General features: G+C 33.6%; 3 protein-coding genes and 1 non-coding gene across 4 annotated transcripts in view; 3 read left to right on the forward strand and 1 right to left on the reverse strand.

The window, feature by feature from the left end:
* Positions 1–14913, forward strand: part of LOC123678175 — a 32360-nt gene extending 17447 nt beyond the window's left edge. Inside the window, exons 4-6 of the mRNA XM_045615044.1 lie at positions 2941–3142; positions 6200–6415; positions 14489–14913. Of these exons, the coding sequence (XP_045471000.1) occupies positions 2941–3142; positions 6200–6415; positions 14489–14577 (507 nt within the window). The 3' untranslated portion in view covers positions 14578–14913. The remainder of the gene's footprint in view (positions 1–2940; positions 3143–6199; positions 6416–14488) is intronic.
* On the forward strand, positions 12269–12375 carry LOC123679386. Its single transcript, XR_006747397.1, has one exon. It is a non-coding gene; the product is annotated as a U6 spliceosomal RNA (small nuclear RNA).
* Positions 14914–15622: 709 nt separating the features above from the next.
* On the reverse strand, positions 15623–19748 carry LOC123677813 (vacuolar protein sorting-associated protein 52 homolog). The gene is made up of 4 exons (XM_045614526.1): positions 18646–19748; positions 18434–18589; positions 16639–16878; positions 15623–16375 (listed from the first exon to the last, which is right to left on the reverse strand). Exons 1-4 carry the CDS (start codon positions 19615–19617, stop codon positions 15746–15748), a joined length of 1998 nt encoding a protein of 665 aa, XP_045470482.1. The 5' UTR covers positions 19618–19748; the 3' UTR covers positions 15623–15745.
* A 332-nt stretch (positions 19749–20080) lies between these two features.
* LOC123677814 (protein slowmo) lies at positions 20081–23509 on the forward strand. The gene is made up of 3 exons (XM_045614527.1): positions 20081–20241; positions 20300–20465; positions 22837–23509. Exons 1-3 carry the CDS (start codon positions 20210–20212, stop codon positions 23245–23247), a joined length of 609 nt encoding a protein of 202 aa, XP_045470483.1. The 5' UTR covers positions 20081–20209; the 3' UTR covers positions 23248–23509.
* The last annotated feature ends 1079 nt before the right edge of the window (positions 23510–24588 follow it).

Here is a 24588-nt window from a genome sequence, read left to right on the forward strand (position 1 = left end):
CATGACCTTGGAACCGTGAATATTCGGTTTGGCCGTCGACGTGAAAGCATGGCCGGGATATTCCCATGATTTTCTGCGCTTGGGATTATCGTAATGAACCCATTTTTCTTCTCCAGTCACAATGCGATGCAGAAATCCTTTACGTCTTTGCCTTGCAAGCAGCTGTTACGAGCAATCAAACGCCGTTCAACATCTCTCAGCTTTAACTCGTAAGGCACCCAATTTCCTTGTTTCTGAATCATTCTCATGACAATCAGGCGTTTTGAAATGGTTTGTTGCGTCGCTCCCAATGATCCTGCCAATTTTTTTTGGGTCTTGATCAAGTAATGCCTCCAATTCTGCATCTTCGAAAATCTTCTCTCTCCCACCACCATTCTGGTATTCGACGTCAAAATCACCGTTCTTGAAGCGTTGAAACCACTCTCGATACGTTCTTCCACTAATAGCGTCTTCACCATAGGTATGTGAGAGCATTCGATGAGCTTTATCCGCAGATTTCTTCATATCAAAGCAGAAAATTAAAACCTCCCACAAATGACGAGAATTTGGGTCGTAAGCTGACATGTTTAATCGAGCATAACTTTATGATGCGGGCACAAATCGACTAATATTTCGATGCGTTATGTTTACAAATATCTAACCTTATTGTACGAGTGCATGACATCTAAGATCTATTTAGATCTTAGAAGATCTGCAAAACAGCGGTAGCAAAGTGGTATCATACATCTAATAGATATTGAATTGAAATTTGGAATAGATATTCCAATTTAGAGTTAACAGGGTGATATTTTTTTGGAACTATGCCCGCTTTTTCCTTCAGAATTTGTGTTTGGTGGACTACTGGTAGTTTAGATTGAAGTGAAAAGGAACTTGTTCCTATTAGCAATAGAATAAATCTCAGCTGCATAAAATAGATAAGATAATAGTTCAGCTAAATTAAAAATTGCCAAAACTACTTGTTATCTGCTTCTCTTCGTCTTTTCTGTTATTTAGCATAAAACTTTCATATATAGGTCAAAGTTTATTGATTCGCGGTTCCCATCAAATGACCGTAAAGCCACTGTGATCGATCGACCAAATAATCTGTCCAACAAGCGTGAAATGGTCAACAACAATCACGAAATCGTAATAAAGACAAGAATAATTGTTTTTTCATAATATTAATTGTTGCATCTAACGAACAATATGAGACAATAAAGAAAAAATAATTGTGGTAATTAACCAAATATCTATCATTCGAACTATTGAGTATAGAAATCAACTTTCCCATTAACTACTAATGTAAAACATTCGAAAATATTTCTGCTCTGATTGAATCATGTAGGTATTCACTTGAGCATTGAAGAAGATACTGAAAGGATTTATTTTTTATTTATTCTCTATTTTTGCTTAATTGCTCTTCTGATATGAGTGTGAAATCAAGATTATTACACGGCAATTAGTTTTTGATACATACGTGCGTAGACTTATGTTATAACCTCAGAGGATATAACCTTCACCCATATAGTTTCATCGAGATATAATTATGCTTTTATTCATGTAGGTAATATTTTCAAAGAATTAATTTGAGATATTGAGTTGTGCGTGTTGAATTGAACTATTGAACTTATTATTTCAGAATAAGAAAGGCTTACGTATTTACTTAAGAAGAAATCAAAAAATTTTAACAGAAACTATACCTTTACAATTTCAATTTGAGATTTATCACATTCAAAATGGTTAACACAATCAAATTTGGGAATGAACATCTTCAAAATGGTTAACTCAATGAGATTAAGAATAAACCATAGAGTAATAAAAATAGATAGAGGGTGTATACGCAATTTTTACATGTCCACAACATGGTTAGATTACGTTATCGGATTGTGATATATTTTCAAATTCACAATTTTACTATTTCGTTATGAATGTATATTATATTGAATGAAATAAATTTATTTCAGTGATTCTTGATTAAATGTGCGAATTTGAATATTTGGAATCCGATATTTTCATAAAGATCGAATTTGTAATAAGCAGAATATTCATTATTTTCTGTATCTATCTGCTGAAATCCAAGGTTTGGCTACTTTTGCTCTGCTAGTGTCATCGGTTGTTTTACGTCGTTTTAGCACGTCTGAAGATTGTTTTCTGAATTTCTGATATATTTAGGTATTTATTTCAATATATTTTGAGTAAATATGAAACGTTGATTGACTATGGGACATAAGAAATGTGTTCTTTGAGGAGAAACTCGCAAATTGTGTGAAATATCGTATCACTGATATGCTTCCATTTCCGCGCGCTTCATGTCAAATTTGATAGTTCATGTTGGGGACAAAATTTACTTACTGGAAATGACATATGCTCCCTCTATCTATGTTTATTTCTCTGAGGAATAAACACATTCAAATTGGGATTAAACAATTCCATATTGAGAAATAACATTTACAATTAAATTTGATACTTCCAAAACATTCATTGTCAAATAATATATGTGCTGGTCTCTTCAATCTCCATTATTATTGCAAACAACACAAATCTGCTTGAATGTGTTCATTCCCAATTCGATTGTGTTAACCATTCTGAAGTTGTTCATTCTCATTTTGAAGATATTTATTTCCAATTTGATTCTGCTAACCATTTCGAAGTTTTTTATGATCATTTTGAAATTGTTTGATCTCAAATCGAATGTGATTAGTCTCAATTTGAAGTTGAGAAGGTATAAACTAAAAGGTTTTGAAGATAAGTATTAATAGTTAAAAAAATAAAAGATGAAAATTGAGAAAAATGATTCAATAAAAAGAAAAAATCAATAACTGGTTTCAAAACTGAATTCAATTGCAAACTTCTCAAGCATCAAAATACATTTTCGAAATTTCCCTAATTTTGGTTTTATTGAAGTAGAAGTATATTGATACTAAGATAATAGAATGACAAATTCAATTTTTTCAATTTCAGTTGACCACCATAAACGGTGCCAAAGTCCTAGATGACAAAAAAGACATAGAGATTCCCCAAGGTATGGCCCACGCAGTGGATAGGGTTATGTTCCCTCTTCCTGTTGGTGATATTGTGCAGACCCTTCAATCAGACAGGGAAAGACGTTTCACCAATTTCCTTCGAGCACTTTTCGCAGGAGGTTTGGCAGATTCTCTACAGGGTGAGTCAAAAAACTTTCCATGAAAACGAAATTCAAAAAAACACTGTCACGTTGACAGAAGGTACCATTCTAGAGGGTTTCTAGATTTAACGGACAGCGTTATCGATATCTAATCGAGTGTTTTTTTCTTTTGTAAACTCCCTCTGCGGTTTTTTCATTCAAATTAACAAAAGCTCCACTAAAGCACATTTTCTTCACCTCCTGTTTCTATATTCAACCGACAGCGTGAACTTAGCTACTAACTGCAACGATAATTCTCGCAACTATCCACTTTGCCAATGGTAACACCTGAGGTCAAAAGTAGAACTGGCGAGTTCATAGGACGTCCAATGTAATTCAGATATCTAATCGAGCAGAAACTTGTTAAATCATCGTTCCTTTTGCAAACTTCCATCTGCGGTTTTTCATTCAAACTAACAAAGGCAATATTGCTCCACTAAAGCCTATTCTGTTCAACACCGGTTTCTATATTTAACGGACAGCGTGAACTTAGCTACCAACTGCAACGATAATTCTCGCAACTATCTACCTTGCCAATGGTAACACCGGAGGTTGAAAGTAGAACTGCCGAGTTCATAGGACGTACAAGTAATTCAGATATCTAATCGAGCATAAACTTGTTAAATCATTGTTCATTTTGTAAACTCCCATCTGGGGTTTTTCATTCAAATTAACAAAGGTAGTATTGCTCCACTAAAGCCTATTCTTTCGACCACCGATTCCTATATTTAACCGACAGCGTGAACTTAGCTACTAACTGCAACGATAATTCTTGCAACTATTCGCCCTGCCAATGGTAACACCGGTGGTCAGAAGTAGAATTTCCGAGTTCATAAAACGTCCAAGTAATCCATATATCTAATTGAACGGAAACTTGTTAAATCATCGTTCCTTTTGCAAACTCCCATCTGCGGTTTTTTCATTCAAATTAACAAAGGTAGTATTGCTCCACTAAATCCTATTCTTTCGACCTCCGGTTCCTATATTTAACCGACAGCGTGAACTTAGCTACTAACTGCAACTATAATTCTCGCAACAATCCACCTTGCCAATGGTAACACTGGAGGTTAAAAGTAGAACTGCCGAGTTCAAAGGACCTCCAAGTAATTCAGATACCTAATCGAGCGGAAACTTGTTAAATCATCGTTCCTTCTGTAAACTACCGTCTGCGGTTTTTTTATTCATATTGGTAAAGGTTGCGAAATGCAAGAATCCCAGATGCGTACCATTTCACGTCAATTTCCTTCCGAAAACGGTTCAACGAACATCTATTCCATTCCATTACGTAAGCCCGAAAAAAACCGAATCGTTGCAAAAGACTCCACTTCTCACACTTGGACAACCGAATCGAATGAATCGATCCGAGTTAGCAATTGGCGTTTTATGATCTGCCTCTGCCGAATGCGTAGATAATTAAGTGGAGAATATCAGCATTAATAGTTGATGCGAATAAGACAAGAATTCAGTTCCCAGGATTATTGCATTTGTGGGTTTATTTCCCAACTCGTTTCTGTTTTATTATTTTATTATTTAACTGGATGAAGTTTCGTGATTGTTTTTAATTGGATAACGAGGATACGTACTGCGTTTGGGTGGCAGAAGAGACTGTCGCTGAATATCATCGATCATTAAGGTACAAGGTTTTTATGAAAAATGTCTTAAAATAGTCATATTGGCTGAGAAGAAAAAACGAGACAAGGACAAACGTCTTGTTAGAAACTTTTGCGTGGTTATTCATATGTATTCGTATGAACATAGATACAGGGTGTCCCGAAATTAAGGTGCCAAATTGAAACAGAAGATTAGCTTTTCTTTTTTCAAATATCGTTCGTTGCAATGATGAATAGATATGTTGTAATATGTTGAATATGAAATAGAAAAGTAATTCTTATTCATAACTTGTTAAATAATTACTGCCGAAGAAAATTTTCGATATTATACAGGATATATATGAATAGTTGCGAAAAAATTTAAGAGGTGATTCCTTGTCTAAAAATAGGGTGTGCCCTTCATATAACCTTTTTTCTTAACTACTTCCTACATGGTTAGAGCCCCCTGAATATGGCGCCCGAAAAGTAATTTTCAATTTGTGAAAAGTTCGTTATTGTTTTTTTTTATTGCATTTATTTTATATTTGTACCAGTTCTCAGAAAAATTTCGTTCCGACATTGGATGTCAATTAGATCCCTAAATTATTTCGCAATTATTCATATACACCCTGTATAGTATGCTTTTGTTCATAAAGGCGCAATTATCTTGAAAACGGTTGGTTCTTCCGGATTCAAACAAGTATACTTTTTTTAATTGGATGGGGAATACTTAAAATCTGAAAATGTGATTTTTTTTTCGAAATGAAGCACCTATTGAACGTAACAATTCTTTCAAATTTAATTGAAAAATTATGGAAACTGTGTAAGTTATAAATAAAAATTATCTCTGCAACGAACGATATTTGAGAAAAGATATATAAGGATAGTCTTATTTATTTTTCAAGAAGAATGTTCAATTTATCACCATAGTTTCGGGGTATCCTGTATGTAATTTTTTCACGAATTATCTCAAAAAATTTCACAATTTGAATATAGTGAAATTTACACTTTTTTAGCATACAGGAAATGGTCATAAAACTCGTTTAGGTGAGATTGTACGTAATGCGTCTTGTAAAGCAATTACGCACTCATGGAATTACGCTCTTTTCATTACGCTGCTTAGTGCGTAATTTTCCATTCATGCGTAATATACTTTTTACAACACTTGATACGTAATATACTATCATTCCCATGTTCAAATGGCCTAGATGAATTTTTCGATAACTCATTTTACCGATTTACTTTTTATACATTTAATACACACAAAATTTCAGTGAAATCAGATGTATTGATTTTGAGATATCGGTCTCAAAAAAAAACACTGTCTCAAAAACTCATACGTTCTTCAAGAAATTGTGTATAAATATAAATTTTATATAAATTTATAGCTCGCTGTTCTGCAACAAGAGAGCAAAAAACATGTATGAATGATTCTTTTCTTTTTGTTGACTGTTCTTTTTCTTCCAAGGTTCCAAAACCTTCACTCTCTTCGCCCCAACCGACAAAGCTTTCGTTGGACTACCCAGTGAAGAATTGAGCAGAATGGTATCTGACAAGAAAATAGCAAGAGAATTGGTACTGAGGCACCTCATTCCAGGAACCTTATACACCAATGGTATGAGATATTTCCAGATCAAAGAAAGTCTGCAACCAGAAAGGCAGATCACGATAAACAAACAATCAGGTGAGCTGAATATTTCAATTCAAGTTTTTAACTAAAACAGAGTTTTGAATTGGGGGCCAGGTTTCTTTATAGGCGTTACAAGATAGAATAATGCCATACTTTTTAGCGAAAAAAAGTGTTTTCCAATAGGAATTATATTCATTTCAAAATTGTTATTACAGCAACACTGTATGCTATTTTTTACATTTCTTATGTCATCCAATCATGGAAAGACACACGCTTCAACAACGTTAAGAAATTGTTTCATCAAAATATACTGAGAGAAATTTAAGAAGAATTCATGGATGACATTATTGAGTTGATCCACTCACATTCGTCGTATAAGAGACAAATTTAAAAGTGATACAGAGCACGGCTCAGTACTTGATAATAACTGGTATCTCTTGTAGTCTTGTATCATGTAAAGAAAATTTGAATTGAATTTCAGTTACATAAAAGTATATCAAAAAAACATCAATATTATTAGAAATAATAAATCGAAAATATATGAATCAAGCCACTAGAGAAGGCTGCACGAACATCTCCTAATCGAGTAGAAAGTAACCATCTATCAGTAAGTGGGTACTCAAAAATTCAAACTCTTGAATTCAACAATGGCAGAACCGTGAGCCAGCATATAATATTCCCTATAAGAATCAGCGAAACTATAAGGAATTGGCAAGCTGTAAACAAATAATGATACCGTACCATTTAATGATCAACCTCTTCATTCTCAACACTTAATTATACACCGTGAATATGAGGGAAGTTCCTCACTCTCTTCTGTGCCAACATTTCAATATTTTGCCACAATTATCTGACAATTGGATCGATTTTATCGCGTCAATCGTCTGATTGCAGCTTTAGGTATCTCTGTGTTCGACAATGAAAAAGAAAGGTGGAATTTTCGATGGAGTGAAAGGCAGGCTGATTGCAAACTGATGAGTATAGATAGAAAATATTCTTTCGTGACGTCTGAATCTAGATCTATTCCATTGGGGCGAAGTTGGCATGATTTATTGTTGTTCCACTTTGGAATCATGCAATTTGTCGCTTAGAGTTTCTTGCAAGAATTCCATAATCGAAAATTAAGGATACTTGAAATTGTATCAGTTATTTTCGGTTTTCCAATTATTCAATTTAAAATGGTTACCTGTAATGGCAACACTGTGTTTTATTTTTTGACATTTCTTATGTCATTTGTGATCGGTATAGGTTATGCTATTCAATCATAGATACTTGCTCAACGTAGAGAGAGATTGTTGAATTGGTTCATCAAAATCACTGTGAATACTGAGATAAATTTAAGGAGAATTCATGAACTGAATTCATATCCAGTCAATTGACTCAATATTCTGACTTAATACTGAGTTCACTTTTAAATTTGTCTACAATACGACAAATAGTGAGTCGATTGAAAAACTAACAAAATGCGTAAGCGAAAATACAAAAGCTCTTGGAGACCACATTTCAGGTGTAGTAAAAAGAAATCCATTATTTTGCAATAGAATGTTATCTCGCGTTGTATAAGTCCGATCAGGTTCCACTAGATAGCGATAGAAAGATGAGATTCTGTACTACAAAAACTTTCATGAAAGTTTTGTGATAAGTTTAAGTTGACTCAGTTAGGTTTGAGCGCGCGTTCAAGATGGTCACTAGCATACTCTATATACTGTATATTTCACAGTTTTTTTTCGATAAAGGCGAAAATGTAAGCCAGGCGGCTGAAAATGTGAATAGTGTTCATGGTCCTGATATTGTAACATCCAGCCACGCGCAATTTTGGTTTCTTCGATTCCTTTTCGGTAATTTCGATCTCGAAGATGCACTACGCACTGGAAGGCCAATTGTCCAAATAAAAATGAAATAAATAATAAAATCATTAACATTGTCGATTCGGACCGTCATGTAAGCACTGTTTCGATTGCCCAAGACCTGAAGATTGAACAAAACCCTTTTGAAACCATTGGCATAAGGGTACCACTCGTCTTAACGCAAAAAAAAACCTAAGGACCGAATTTCCATCTGCAAATTACTGCTGAATCGCAACAAAATCGACCCATTTTTTAAACGGTTGGTAACGAGTGATGAAAAGTGGATCATTTACGACAACGTCAAGCGAAAACGGTAGTGGTTCAAACGCGGTGAGTCTGCTGAAACGGTGGTCAAGCTAATATTGACGGCCAGGAAGTTTTTGCTGTGGGTTTGGTAGGATTGGCAGGGAATTATCTACTATGTGCTGCTCCTTCACGGCACAACTGTCAACTCGGAACTTTACTGTCAACAATTGGACCATCTGAAAGAAGCAATCGCCCAGAAATGGACAGCTTTGGCCAATAGGAGAGGAATTGTGTTCCATCAAGACAACGTCAGGCCACACACATCGAATGTTGATTGGAAGGTTCTTATGCATCCACTTTATAGTCCGGGCCTGGCACCAAGTGATAACCTCCTGTCCATCGCGAAAAATTTTGATGGTGAAAAATTCGTTTCAACGGAGGCTTTTGAAAATCGACAGTCTCAATTTTTTGCCAATAGAGACGAGGGCTCTATGAGAGAGGCATAGCTAATGATATTACCTTCAAAATGGCAACAAGTTATCTAACAAAACGGTGCATATACGATCTGAATCGAATCATTGTAACTATAGTAATTATAGCCTTGTGTTTCATGCCAAAATAATATATTTCTTTTTACTACACCTTACACATACTTATATACAGTTATGGTCTTCAAGGGTGCAATTAGCGAATTCATGAACGAATGCTCAAAAGCTCCTGAGTTCACGTCAAGACTTTCCTCATTTTCTCGAAAAAATATTGTATATTTGGATACAAATTCTTCATCAAGCTAACCATTTCCAGCGAATTCAAAGATTGCAATCAAAGTATTGAAAAACTTTGATAAATCATTATGAATAAATAATATTAATGGTGATTAAATTTTTCTTTGATGCTTATTGATGCAAATTCTTGTAGACTCAGCAGTTAGCACAACATATCTGAATAGCAGTAGATAATCTAAAATGCATGTATTCAAATGTTACGATTGGTAGAGGCGAGTCTCCAAAGATCAACGGTCACAAACATGTATGTTCTTCAAGAAAAAGAATGTAATGTAAGTAGATGCAGGTCAGACAACGAACTCGCATCTCGGTAGAAAGTATAAGTTGCCATCGTGAGATGAGAAAGTGAAGAGCGAAAATTATCTGGGAGGCTCAACTATGCGAATTAACGTATTATGATGGTGTTGCCTACGGTTGATGCGTTAATAGAAGACCATCCATTATGTCAGTGTGAATGAAGATAAAAGTGAAAACGCCTAAAGAACGTTCAACGCGTGAAACAATGCAAGGCAGTTCTTTTATCTCGATTAAGCAGGTGCTATAGGTGTATAACATGCGGTTTTACATGAGTATCATGAGATATAAGGTCTCGTATTAAATCCAATAATAGAACATTAAGGATGTTCGACAAAAAAAATTGGACCCACATCTCTCGAAATTTTCATAGTCTGAGTTTTGGAATACAGAGAAAATATTGAGTTTTTTTTTCGATATTCTTCTTGAATTTTCTCTGGTTCTGCTGGGACGATTGACATGAAATTTGGCATGAAGCATGAAATTCCTATTTTAACAGGTCAAGTCCCCGGTTTACCATAGTAAAACACATTTTATTGTCAAAATTCGATTTTATTATTTAACATAGTTGCCTTCGAGGGCGATACAGCGAATATAGCGATCTTCCAACTTTCGATACCATTTTTGTAGTATGATTTGTCTTTCGCTCAAAATAGGCCTCAGTTTCGGCGATTACTTCTTCATTGGCGAGAAATTTCATTCCAGCGAGCATTCTTTTGAGGTCTGAGAACAGGAAAAAGTTGCTGGGGGCCAGATCTGGCGAATCCTGAGGATGCAGAAGCAATTCAAAGCCCAATTCATGCAATTTTCCCATTGTTTTCATTGGTTTTTGACACGACTCATTGTCTTGATGAAACGGCAACTTTTTTTTCTTCAAATAAGGACGTTTTTCAACGATTTCATACTTTAAACGATCCACTAACGCTATATAATAATCACTGTTGATGTTCTGGACCATTTGTAGATAATCAATGAATATTAAACCTTGCGCATCCCAGAATACTGATGCCATAACCTTGCCTGCTATATGTTTTGTTTTTCCTCGCTTTGGATTCGGTTCATCCTGTGCAGTCCACTCAGCTGACTGTCGATTGGACTCCGGAATGAAATGATGGAACCATGTTTCATCCATTGTCACAAATCCACGCGAAAATTCAGGTTTAATGCACTTAAACAGCTTCAAACACTGCTCAGAATCATAAACACGTTGTTGCTTTTGATCGATATTGTGAGCTCGAGCGGTACCGATTTTGCATACAGCTTTCTCATGTACAAATACTCGTGAATGATATGATCTACACGTTCAGATGATATCTTCACAATGTCTGCTATCTCGATCAACTTCACTTTAAGGTCATTCAAAATTATTTTGTGAACTTTTTTGATTTTTTTCGTCGGTGACCAACTCTTTTGGGCGTCCACTGCGTTCGCCGTCTTCGGTGCTCATTTCACCACGTTTAACTTAGCATACCAATCAATGATGGTTGATTTTCTTGGTGCAGACCCCGGAAACTCTTCATCAAGCCAAGATTTTGATTCAACTGTATTATTTCCATATGCCAACATACAAGGCGAGTCTCAAAAAATAAAACACTTTCTTCATTTAACATTTTTGCAGGTGTTTAAAATCCCAAAAAAAATTATTCTTTCGTTGTAGCATTAACATGATCATTCAGAATGAAATTAATGTTAGTGCATTGTTTCCTATAACTAAAAGACATATTTTGCAATCATAATTTTTTTTCTACTTTTGATGGTATCCAAGTTATAGCCTCGCCGATCATTCAAAAAGAACATTATTCATTCAAGATTTCTATTACCGATAAAATCGACTTTTAATTTGAATTAAAAATTTATTTGAGATAAATGCTGAGTCTTCTTGCTGTAACCTCTACCCCCCCATGAAAATACCTCTAGTTTTTTGTCCCTCCTTCAATTCTCCCAACAAATAGCCAGAAGAATTCCCAAAAAAATTAGTCACTTCATATTTTTTGGTTAAGGTATATATCCTCAATTTTTCAATGAATTATTGTTATTTGATTCCTTGATTTTTATCATTCAAAATTAATGAATCCTGTTATGTAAAGTAAAAATGTTTCTCATAGTAATATTCCAAAAGTTATTTATCGAAGATAATAAATTGCCAACATAAAAAGGTTGCGCAAGTTATTATAATTACCTACGAATTAAACGGTTCATTTCCATCTCGGCTCGAATGTTTATAAAACGATGATACAATTACAAGGAAATGATACAATTCTTCATTTCATGCCATCTGAAGTGAGTAATGTCTGCTATTGTTTGTTTTAAGTATTTACATAATGGAGCGATGAATCGTTAATATTTAGTGAAAGTGAATTGCACTATATTCATCTAACGATTCATTTCACGAAATACAGTTTTTTAGGCGCTGTTTCTGAGAAAATTCTGCGTCGATATCTATTATATTCAGATTTTGATCTGAGAAAATGTTCTGAAAATATGCACAGCGCCCTTCACTAACACTGAGATATGCAACCAACAATACAACTTGGATTATCATTATTTTGCATAAACATAAATTATACTTATTTCGGTTAAATCCAACTCGCCAGAACTCGAATATGCCAAAAGATAAATTCATCAACCTCTCTTTTCAAAAACCAACTTCGATTCCGACGATTTTGTGAGCTATATATTACTCACTGGTTCCTACTACCCTTACGAATATAAAGCCACCCTTCCTATCTTAGGGTGTACTCGCTTCGGCGGTACATATACTAAAATTGGAACGATACAGAGAAGATTAGCATGGCCCCTGCGCAAGGATGACACGCAAAATCGTGAAGCGTTCCACATTTTTTGGAATATCCACACAATATCCGACAAAAATACAAAAGCGAAGTTTTTCATTAATAAACGAATAGATTTTCGTCACTAGTGAAGAAATTTCCAACCAAATTTTATCGATTCCCTTTATAAAGGGTGTTTTTTTAGAGCTATAGAACTTTAAATTGCAATTGAATAGAATTTCATTTATCCGCAAGATAATCTTGTGACATTACATTTTAAATATGATTTCTGGCATATGACTGCCACAGCTGGCTCGGATGTAGTCCAATCTGGACGTCCAATTTTCGATGACTTCTTCCAACATTTGTGGTTGTATATCGGCATAACACAGGTCCAAAACGCTAAATTAGGCGGTCACCAAACGTGTCTTTCAATAAATCGATTTTGGCACGAGCTGTGTGACATGTTGCGCCGTCTTGTTGGAACCACACAGCTCCTGGACATCATGGTTGTTCAATTCAGGAACGAAAAAGTTAGTAATCATGGCTCTATACCGATCACCATTGACTAACGTTCTGGCCATCATCGTTTTTGAAGAAGTACGGACCAATGATTCCACCTGCCCATAAAGCGCACCAAACAATCAGTTTTTCTGGATGTAACGGTGTTTCGACATACACTTGAGGATAAGCTTCACTCCAAATGAGGCAGTTTTGTTTGTTGACGTAGCTATTCAACCAGAAGTGCGCTTCATCGCTAATGTACGTAGTGCGCGATACGTATTCCGCACAGAACCATTATTTTCGAAATAAAATTACACTATTTGCAAGCGTTGTTCAGGCGTGAGTCTATTGATGATGAATTGCCAAACCAAACTGAGAATAAATCACTTGACAGCTGTTAAATCGGTCACCATCTTGAACAGTAATGCCAACTTGAAGTTATATACCTCGAAAAAAACACCCTATATTTACAGGATGTTTGTTAAATATCTTGTGAAAGAAAGATGCTAAGAGAAAAAATTGAAAAAAAATCAAAAACTTCAATACCCGCCTTTATCTCGAAAACAAAGCGTTTGCAGACCTAGTTTTTTGGACTCTTTTCTCAAAATGATCCGAGGAATCTGTCATTTTCGTTCGTATACCTCCAATTTAGGAACGCCCTCTGTTTATTGCCTTCTTAATGTTATCGTATACCTGTACCTATGCATTAAAAATGAAAGATTATATAGGAAAAAGATCACTCAATTAAATGTTATCCAAGGCAGACAAAATTGGAGCATATTATAAAATCATAACAATGTTGCTTTCCTTACAGCGGAAATGGAGTAACAACCATTATTCAAAACATAGCCAGGAGCTTTGCACGGTAATGAACTTGATACGTATCATCAAATGATTATATTGGGTATTGTGAGGAGGTTTATAAGAGTTGCTTGGAAGATTTCGCTTTCACGTTTTAGACGGATTAACCTTTTGCTTTCTATCAAAGGTATTCAATGTCAATGTATATGCGGAAGAAAAAGGAACAAAGCTTACACTCTGATTTTCTCCTACCTGATCGAATGTCCCAAATCAAAATATTCAAAATCATTTACAAATTACAAAGGTTCTACTGAAATAAGAATATTCAAAGATTCTGCGAAATTATAAGGGCTATTATACTTTTAGATAAAAAAAAATTATTCAGAATCCTGGAAAGGCAATAAATAAAGCATTTGGTTTCGGTTTTGGTAGTGTGTGTAACCACTTCTGGCCTTAATTTTGGAAATTATGATGATTATAATGAAAAAGAGAATTAATTTCCAATATCAGAGAAAATAAGAAAAATCGAAAGATAAACAAATGGAAATAATTGAACAACTTTCCATAAATGTGAAGAGCGAAACATTTCTACTTTCTCGAAACATCATAAATCACAATTGAGATTGTTAATAAGGTATCGATAATTACAAAGCTGTTATACTCGTCCTATTTGGTATTTACCATCTTTATACCTACAACAAATAACACTTGAATGATTCAAATTGCTAAATTAATAACAATCAAAGGATAGACTTTCCATTCCATTCCCTCTCTGCAATCAATAAATTGAATTAATGATAATTCTGATCCTCCCATTCAATACAATGTTGGACAAATAAATTACCACCAAGAATTCTAATTTTTTTTTTGCATTTGCAGGAAAACTCAAGATCAACAACAACTACCTAAGTACACAAAACATTCCAGCCACCAACGGAGTTATCCATGCGATAGACACCCTCTTGTGAAATCACCCTTAAAAATTTTTATCGGGATTCAAAAAATCCCAATTTTGGCCATTCACCAGTGAAATTAAAATTTGGTTAATTCAAATATAAGGCTGATGAAAAGTTAGATACCAAACTGTCCCAGTGGGTTCTGAAGAAGTGTAAGCATGTATAAAATCGAACCTGTTAATTTAACTATGTATATTATAAATTATGCTAAGTATTTAATTACTTCTTAGGTTTAAAGATGAGTTGTATTCGTCCTATTTTAAGTGAATATGTATTATCGAAAAAGATAATTATGATCATTTGTTGTTTTCTGAATTAAATTTGTAAATAAATACTAGTTGAACATGATATGGTTTTTATGGCAACGAAGTTTTTCTCAAATGCTTATTAAATAATTTTTGAAATTGTGTTTAAAAATTGAATCATTTGTGACCTAGCGTATTATTCATTTTTTTGGGCGACTCATATAAAATAAACTATTTTTAATACCTCAAAAGCGGGAGTAGTCAGTATTTTCCTCCCTTGGGTAAAAAAGCATATCCAACTCAATTGGAATTATTTTATATTTTATCATATTTTCCTTAATATTTACATTGTAGTAACTAGTGACTTTTTGATTGCCCGAGAGATGGCGTCATGGGCTACGCATCTCTTTAGTGACTTTATTAAAAATAAAGTCACTGTACGCATATCTGAGAAGAGCGACATATTTCTTTTAACCAATAAAAAAATGGCAATAAGTCCACCACTATTTTCGGAATAAACGAAACACCTAACACAGAAGCTCTAGTTGGACTATTACTTGTATGTAGTGTAATTGATTGATTTTTAATAAAATCAATGGTAAGTGCACATTTGGTCTTACAAAAAATAGTGTGTATATCTCAGAATGTATTAATTTGAGGAAATTAATTTGTTTTATTTCATTCCATAATCAATTTCCATCAAGCGAGGACTGGATCCATTAAATATTTTTCCTATGTAACGATTTCTGCTAGTTTACTCATACGGCAAATCATGTTAAGGAAGTTGTTCCAAAAATAAAACACATAAATTATTTTATCTTTTTATTTGTTTTATTTATTTAATAAATAATTATATAGAATTGCACTATCTGTATTAGTATTGGAATGTAAAAGTTAGTAAATTACATCAAACCTACAAGTCTACTACTTCATTATTAATAATTTATCTTATATTTCTTCATTTCTATCATGATATTATGTATATTAACTAGATTGGACCTAGCACTCTGCGGTAATAATTTGTGGAACCTGTGATAATACTGAACCAGCTGTGTCAAGGCCAACTGAAGCAAGCTAGAACCCGTCACAAGGTTTGGAAATGAGATTAACACCTCCCTGTTCAGTTCTTCCAATGATTTTTTCCAGCTTTGTGTGAAATGTTGCACTATTCCTCCTACCCTCATCTCTAAAGCTTTATAATTTTCCACTTTTCCTTTATGAAGAAAACCTTCAGCTTCTTTAACATGTTGAATCATGCTTCCAAAATAAGGACTTAAAATTTCTTCGACATATTCCCCACTTTTAGCAGATAACCTTTGCTTGAAGGTTTCAACTTCCTTGGAATTATCTCTGGTATGTTCCAGAATTATATTCAAAATCATGTCATAATTGTTGATGAGGAAAATCAATTGCTCTTTTCTTTGTGGGAAGATACCAGCCATTCTCAAAATAAATAACTCCACCTCTTCTTGCAACTCAGCTAAGAGTCTGTTTATTAATTCATTGGGAAAGTTCTCACTAATACCAACTAAAGCAGCACTGAATTCCGCATAACGTCTAGTAATCTGAAAAATTAATTGAAAAAGGTGTTGAAGACATGATAAAAACCTATGTGGTAAATACTACAACCTGGATTCCTCATAGAGCAACCTAATAAAATACTCAAGAAAGACCTGCCCAATTGACCTCAGATGAGGATAAAAATATTCCTTATTATCGATTCCTCATCCCGCTAAATGAGGTGTATCGAAGCCCTTTGCTAACTTAAGCAATGTATTTTGATTACTGATAAACTTATCAAAAAAAAAGTCAAACCTTTGATACTTACATAGTGTGGTCCCATTTCAGGTTGAAATTTAGAAGGATCACAGTCTCTAATACTTTGAATATTAAGATGACAAACGTACTCAAATCTAGCCAATAAACATTTTTCTAAATTTTCCCAATAATAATCCAACGCAGGAACACATCTTTTGTGACACATTATTTTGTATCGTAAAATAAGATGATAACATAAAAAGAGTGCTATAGAGTCATAACAATTATCCACATACGATTCAACATTTTTCTGAAACAAATATTGTCAAAATAAGTAAAGCAATTAACATTTCAACACATACTTACTCAGATCAGTCAGAAAAAAATAAAAGTTACTTAGAACTTTATATTTTTTTTGCAAAAATAAATAGTATTTCAGACACTTCTCAAAAAGAACTGTATCTTGTATTTTAAAAGGCGACTTAGATACAAAAAAGTATCTCAAAACATCGTCTATTATGAATGTCCCACTTAAAGAAGGACTGAAATATTATCTCATGAAGCATATAAAACAGTAACCTAACTCAATTTGAATTTGGTTTTCAAGAATATCTATATACCCAAAATAACTCCAGATACCCTTCCACAAAACAACTTATGTTGTAACTACATAGTTTTTGAAATATACAGGGTGTAACTGAATAAGTGTAAAACATTTAAGGAGGTGATTCCTCATCGAAAAAAAGATAGGATCTTTCATATAAAGAAACTTCATTGGAGCATCCCTTGTTAAGATACAGCCCCTTAAAGGGGGTACATAAAATTTGTATAACAATTTTTTTCACAAGCACTGAAAAAGTTACAATATTGAAATTAACCTGACGTTTTGTACTACCAAAAAGACACTTAGCCAGTAATTTATTTGGTTTACCCCATGGTTGTAAGGGGTGAAAAACGCAACCCCTAAAATTTATTTCCAATGTAACTTTTTGTCTTATTATTTGTTTACCATTTAAAAATTTATTTCCGATAGCCTGTTTCATTCTGAACAAAAAATGTCTCCTGGGTTTTTTGCCCAAAATAAACCAGTAAGCAGCAAAACATTATTTTACGAACAACTACAGAGATACATCGTCATAAATGCGAAAATACGAAACTAATCTATCTAGTAGGTCGCTATTAGCGATAGTGACAATTAAATTGGTATGACGCTGTCAGTTTGGGAATTTTCGAAATTGAATTAATACTAATTGTGTGTTGTTGTTTTTTATGCATGATGGGGCTCCCGCCCATTTTAGTCAAGTAGCACGTCAGCATTTAACTGAAACATATGCAAATCAGTGGATAGGTCGAGGAGGACCACATAAATGGCCCGCTCGATCCCCGGATCTCAATCCTCTCGATTTCTCTATTTGGGGCCATTCACAGCATTTGGTATATCGTACTCCTGTTCGCGATGTAGAGGACTTAAGAAACCGCATCATCGATGCGTGCAGGGTAATCAGAGAGACTCCAGGAATATTTGAGCGTTTTTCACCCCTTACAACCATGGGGTAAACCAAATAAATTACTGGCTAAGTGTCTTTTTGGTAGTACAAAACGTCAGGTTAATTTCAATATTGTAACTTTTTCAGTGCTTGTGAAAAAAATTGTTATACAAATTTTATGTACCCCCTTTAAGGGGCTGTATCTTAACAAGGGATGCTCCAATGAAGTTTCTTTATATGAAAGATCCTATCTTTTTTTCGATGAGGAATCACCTCCTTAAATGTTTTACACTTATTCAGTTACACCCTGTATTTACTAGTCCTGTCCTTACTGAATGATAACTCTAGCTAAATTTTTACATACTAATTATTACATACCCTTATAAGTCCTGTAGTTTTTCCCATAATTTCATTAAAAGCATCTAATGCTTGTTGACCTTTCAACATAAAAAACTCGCAGATAAATAAATACTCTCTGCATGCATTATCAACAAGTGCATATTGCTCACTTCTAAATAGGGCTTCAAAGGGGAACTGAAATACATTATTTCATATAAAAATTATCAAGTGATGAATATTTCTAAACCCACTTTGTTTTTCACTTGAGCATGTGGAACTATAATCGGAGCTTCAAGCTGTTGGGCTAATACAACACCACGGCTTCCTATAGTGAAAATGGTTCCTTTATTTTTTAGGGATTTATTGAATAAGCCTCTAGAAGCTGTATCTTCAATTCCCATAAGATCGTCTTTAGTAACACACTCTTCATATTGTAATTTCATTATTCTATTATTATAGGATTTGAAGTATGAAAAATATATTTTACTCATAGTATCTACATATTCCTTATAAATCTCTTGTGCCACATTTCTTTCATTAGATAAGATGAATTCATAAAAGTATTTGAATTTCAACATATTGTTTTGGGGAACTTGATAGTTTCCTAAAGGTTTTCTGAATTTATAAATTTGTTCCAATAAGTACTCGCGTATTTTTGACATAGCTTTTATCTTTAATTTTTCAAGAACATCTCTCACGTCCAGACAAGACAGTGATTCCTTAAAACCTTGCTCTTTGACAAACCCTAATTTATGATTCAATAATTGTAGTTGACTTAAAAAGTCTTTGTCGGTAACTGACAGATCCATGATAGAAGTTATTAAGGTATCTGGCACCATCATATCATCTATAAACTGACTAAGTTGTCCTCTTATGCTTTGCCTATTACTTAGTTCTTGGCTCATAGTGATAGATTTTCGTTGAAGGGACACTATTTCAGAGCTTATATTTCCTAAATCGCTTTGGAAGGACATCAACATGTTTTCCATACGTTTCAGAATATCATCACAACTCGATATCTGTCGGTGTAAATGTGCTATATTCTTACTTTCCGCAATATGATCTACCAAGGATTCTTGCCGTACGGCAGATAACTGTTTTTCAACATCATAGGAATACTCCCTGAGATCTTTAAAGGTATTCAAAATATCTTGTACACATTTGTTATCAGTATTTGCATCGGAATAATCACCAGTGTTGAAGGATAAGGTATTGTTTTCCATGATTTGTTATATTAGAATTTTAAACATGAAATTTTGAAACACATAAGACAGTCACAAATTTCCAAAAACAAAAGAAAATGTATACATCTTTCACTTTGTTTTGATAAATCGGTGAGCTGTCATTTCAAAATTATTCTAGATCATAGAAAAATCTGAAACCCAGTCGACACAGAGTGTGATATTTTAATTTTTCTAGTTTTTCTTCTAGCATTAGTGTTGCTTTTGAGGAAAAATATTCACTTGTCACATACAAATTCTGTATTACTAGTTCCTCGGAACTAGATAGAATTTTAAGGTAAAAAAGTAAAAGAAATGAAAGGACAAAATCTTAGTTTTATCTATTCATGAACATTAATAAATATTAAGTGAATCAGAATTAGAATTTGAACAAGTGAACTTGAACTTCGTCCTTTTGTCCCCGCGATTCCATAACGCTTACACATGTTTTATCACAGATTACAGAGATCGTCTTTGATTCTATTCTCACATTTCTCACCTTTGTAGTGATAACTGTCATTTTCTGTCAGTGAACTCGACGACGTTGTTTGGTGTGGTCGCTCGCTTCGTAGTATTATAATAAAATCGTACAAAAATGAGGATTTGGACCAGCGAATACACTTTCAAGTGAGTATAAAAGATCTTGATGGTGTGAAAATACGTTATTGAATGTTATTGTTTTTAGCCATTCCTGGGAAACTGTAACTATAGCTGCTTGGAGGAAATATCCTAATCCTCACAATCCAGCAGTTATTGGTACGGATGTTATCGAAAGAAAAGTTGTGGATGGTGTACTGCATTCCCATAGATTAGTCAGCTCAAAATGGTATTTTCCTAGATGGGCTCAAGCAGTAAGTATCTTAAATCTATCTACAACTGGCTTAACCTTCAATTATTTCGTCGTGATTTGCATCCTCTACTACATTTTAGTTTAGATTTCATCATCATTATAATTTCTAATCCATGTGATAGGACATTCATTCTTTCCGAGAAGTATAATTGGATGTTTAGAAGTAATTTTCGATTCAATCGAGAAATGACATTTTTAGGTTAAGATAAACTAATAAATTATAGATTTTCCACATTAATGATTCTTTACTTGGGAACGAAGGTTTACCTTTGTCGATTTCCAATGCTCATTGAAGCTGTTAGTCAATCAAATTCCAGGTTTTCATGATAAACTCATTTCATTATATAAAATATTGAAAATGTTTTTTTTCGAAACTTTATCTGGCGGGAAGTTCAAATGAATTATCTTCAAATTTTCGAGTTAATGTTCAAAATTTCCGAAGATCTCCCAACTAATTACATAAAAAGGTTGTAATAAGATATAAATCTAGGGAGAATGTGGAAAATTTCGTTTCATTTACTGTACGGTCTGGATAATGCGAGCTATTTCTGTGCGATAGACTTGAAAGCCGTGATTAGTTTCATGTTGAGGCTCAAAAGAAAAAAAACACTCTTTATGCGATTGGTTAGGCGAATTTTGCAGTATATTTAACATAGCAAAATTCGCCTTACATACCTACGAACATTCATTTAGATTCGACATTCATTTTTGCATAATATTTCGTCATCATTTCTATTATATTTTCATTGTTTCCCATTGTCCAACACGAAATTCCCGATGATAAAAAATTGGACGGGAAAAGCGATAAGAGCTAGTTATCGATCTCGCTTTTGTTTGAATAGAATTGTCGGAACTTCACTAAATGAGGCGAACTAGCATGTTTGACCCGTCTGCGTTCCTAATGTTTGTATCGTTTTACATTATTGATCTGTTGCTTGTTGAATTGGACACCTGTTGGCAATTTAACAGAAGTAGTAATTGCTAACATTTTTCGATTTTTTATAAAATTATTATGACATGGCCTTCATTTTGAAACCTTCGGAATCGTCTGTGGAAAAAAGAATTATGTCAAGAAAGTACTGGGAATTTGTTATTCTAATAAGAAAACAGTTCTTGCGATTTTTGCTAATTTCAATTCTAACGCGTAAATTAGGCTTCTGTGTAGCGAAACAAATGTTATCTAACGAATAAAACAGTGGAAGTTAAAATTAATTGTATATAATATCGAATTCCATGGTGATCGCTTTACCAAAACCATAAAAAATTCAAGAAGAATATCGATCGGACTAGCTACTAGTTGAAGTTTAGTTTATTAATGAAACCAAGTCAAGATATTTCGCCGTGAATAATTGATCATGATTTGCATTGTTTTTTTTACATCGTAGTACGTCAATTCATCTTCAATTAAAATCTTATTATTAAATTATACTCATGAAATTGAAATGAAAATGCGATGAAATCGGCACATGCTTCGTCCAAAATTAGGCTTTTCCTTGGCCAGTGGCGTCACCCACGTGTTTATGTAACCACGAGATTTTGTGATTTTATTTTCATTTCATTGATTCACGCTGTTGCATTGTATCATCTCATGCGTTATTGAAATGTATCGCTGTGAATTTCGTACTTATGTAATATGGGGAGCAACAAACTGATAATGGCTGACGTAATAAACACAGAGATTAATTTTAGTACTTTTCAGAATGTTAATGGATCAATTCACTTGAAAGGATTGATCGAAATTCAATTTTATGTTTCACTTAAAATTTGTATTTTATTTTAAGGTCTCATTTGGGATTCTTGAAATACCTAAAGCGAGGTATAACAGAAAAACGCTTGATTTAAAGTCAGATTAATTTAAAAAAATCATATACTGATGCATCTTTTGGCAATAACTAATGATCTATAGAATTTTATTATTACTTCTACAGTGATCCAATATTTATTCATCTGTTTAATCAATTCCGACGATAAAACATATTTCTAATATCATTTACGTATATATTTTCTTTTTATTCAATATGAAGATACAAACAAAACACATTTTTCCTTGTTAGGCTTCCGGTTTACTTTATCTAGCGTTTTCTATAGATAATTTCACTTGAGAGTTTTATACTGACAAAGTACCATAGTAATGGTTTTTTTCGTTTTTGTCCTATAAATCAGAGATATCTCAAATGGACAATAAAATGTGTATATTTACATTTTGCACATTTTTTAATTGTAGGTGTTGGGTGCTTTGAATAGAGGGGAAGAAAACATTGACAATGAAAAGAAAGTAACATCTGTTGAAAATCAATACAAAATTTTCTTGTCCAGCAATCTATTACTTCACTTGAATCTGAATTTTTTCTGATAAAATTACCTTGTTTCAGTTGATTGGATCAGCGAATGTATGCTACGCCAGCGAAGAAAGTGAAGTGAACCCAAGTTTAAGATCCATGACCTTAAGGACAATTAATCTCACGTTCTGCAGCCACATAGCAGTTAACGAAACTCTAAAGTATGTACCTCATCCGGAGGATTCTGCGAAAACCCTACTCAAACAGGAAGCTATAGTTACCGTGAAGGGAGTACCTCTTTCCAGCTATATGGAAGATCTCCTAACCAATAAGATCTCAAATAATGCGTGTAAAGGAAGGCAAGCAATAGAGTGGGTGATAACAAAGCTAGATAGGGAAGTGCAAGATTTATCTAGAACAACTGATAAAATGATCGAACAAACAAAGAAATCTATTTCTTACTTAGGACGGGGAATGGATAATCTACTCAGTCAGGATGCGTAACATCGATTCATTACCTAGGAAAGATTCAAGCTGAAGCCACATTTGTACATAGCTACATATTTATGAAAGTCGTCGTGTCACTCACTCCTTAAAAAATTTATTTATTGACATTCCCCGATATAAAACACCTAGATTTAAATAAATAAAAGTATTTGTTTAATGATATTATCATTTCTTGATATCGTTGAATTTTTTCATGTATGTTCTTCTTTATAACGAAGAGCACTATAATTAGGCAATGAAATATATGAGATGTTTTGTATTATTTGTTTTTGATTGACGTTCTTTCTCTTGGACCTGCTGAGTCTTACATCATGTGAAGTGTTTGAAATATTAACATATTTTGTTTATCGTCAAACCATACACAATTGAAGAAAGTGTTATTCAATTCGAGTATGGAATAGGTGAATTCGCATTCAGTATTTGATTGCAGATATCATTTTCAAGTTAGAAACAAAATAAAATCATATCGAATTAGGCAAAGTGGAAAATAAATTTTTTTTTGATAAGAAATGTTTACTACAATCTAAGTTCCTCTAACTTCCATAGAATGTTTTTAATGAGTTCAAATTTTATTCTTTCATTTTCAAGCATCCCTAAATTTGATTTGCTATATTCATCAATATAAGCATATTTCTTCCAAAGATGAATTTTTTGTGACAGAATTCCCATTTCAAATTGTCAGTCTAGGGGCTGTAGTATAGTTTTTTCCTTAATACTGAAAATAAATTAAGGTAAAATTGAAAAATGCTACAAACATACACTAGTTTCTTTGGAAATATTCCAAATGGTTTTAAAGAAAACGCCTCTCCTTTCATGAGCTTGGAAGCTGAGTCCATAAAAAAGAATATTCCTGAGTTCTGTTTTCCGAAAGGGATGCATTTCCAGGTATAGCTTTCATTTTGTTGTTTTATTGAAAGCACAAAAGAACTTACTGAGTTTGTTCGATTTAATCAAGTTAAGAAAAAGATGTACAACTGAAATTGCTATCAATCTAACGCAAAAAAAAAGGGTTAAAAATATAACGTCCAGAAAAAGCATAGAAACTTTGAGAAATTCTTTTTCTCAGTTTCACATTCTCAACAAATTTGTAAAATAAACTGCTCTTTGTTTTGATGTATTGATATACCCCAAAAGTTTTGACACAATTATGAAACACTTTGTATAGAAATCAAAATACTCGGAGATTTGCAATAATTCAACATACATTTCTCACTGATAAGCAGGTAGATATGAATATCTGATATTTCATAATGATTCAGGAAAGGTGTAATAAGATTAGATAAAATCAAATCTGACTTCATGCATTGTGTACAGGGTGGGCAAATAAGCGAGGTAAGC

The sequence above is a fragment of the Harmonia axyridis genome, chromosome 4 (assembly GCF_914767665.1).
Source record: "Harmonia axyridis chromosome 4, icHarAxyr1.1, whole genome shotgun sequence".
NCBI classification, from domain to species: Eukaryota; Metazoa; Arthropoda; class Insecta; order Coleoptera; family Coccinellidae; genus Harmonia; species Harmonia axyridis.

Bases quoted from the DNA above. Each gene is read 5' to 3' on its own strand.
- LOC123677813 (XM_045614526.1), bottom strand. From the start codon at position 19,617: ATGGAAAACAATACCTTATCCTTCAACACTGGTGATTATTCCGATGCA. The intron at 18,590-18,645 runs GTGGGTTTAGAA...AATGTATTTCAG, and splicing joins ATGCTCAAGTGAAAAACAAA to TTCCCCTTTGAAGCCCTATT. The intron at 16,376-16,638 runs GTAAGTATCAAA...TTAATTTTTCAG, and splicing joins CTGAAATGGGACCACACTAT to ATTACTAGACGTTATGCGGA.
- LOC123677814 (XM_045614527.1), top strand. From the start codon at position 20,210: ATGAGGATTTGGACCAGCGAATACACTTTCAA. The intron at 20,242-20,299 runs GTGAGTATAAAA...TATTGTTTTTAG, and splicing joins ACCAGCGAATACACTTTCAA to CCATTCCTGGGAAACTGTAA. The intron at 20,466-22,836 runs GTAAGTATCTTA...ACCTTGTTTCAG, and splicing joins TTCCTAGATGGGCTCAAGCA to TTGATTGGATCAGCGAATGT.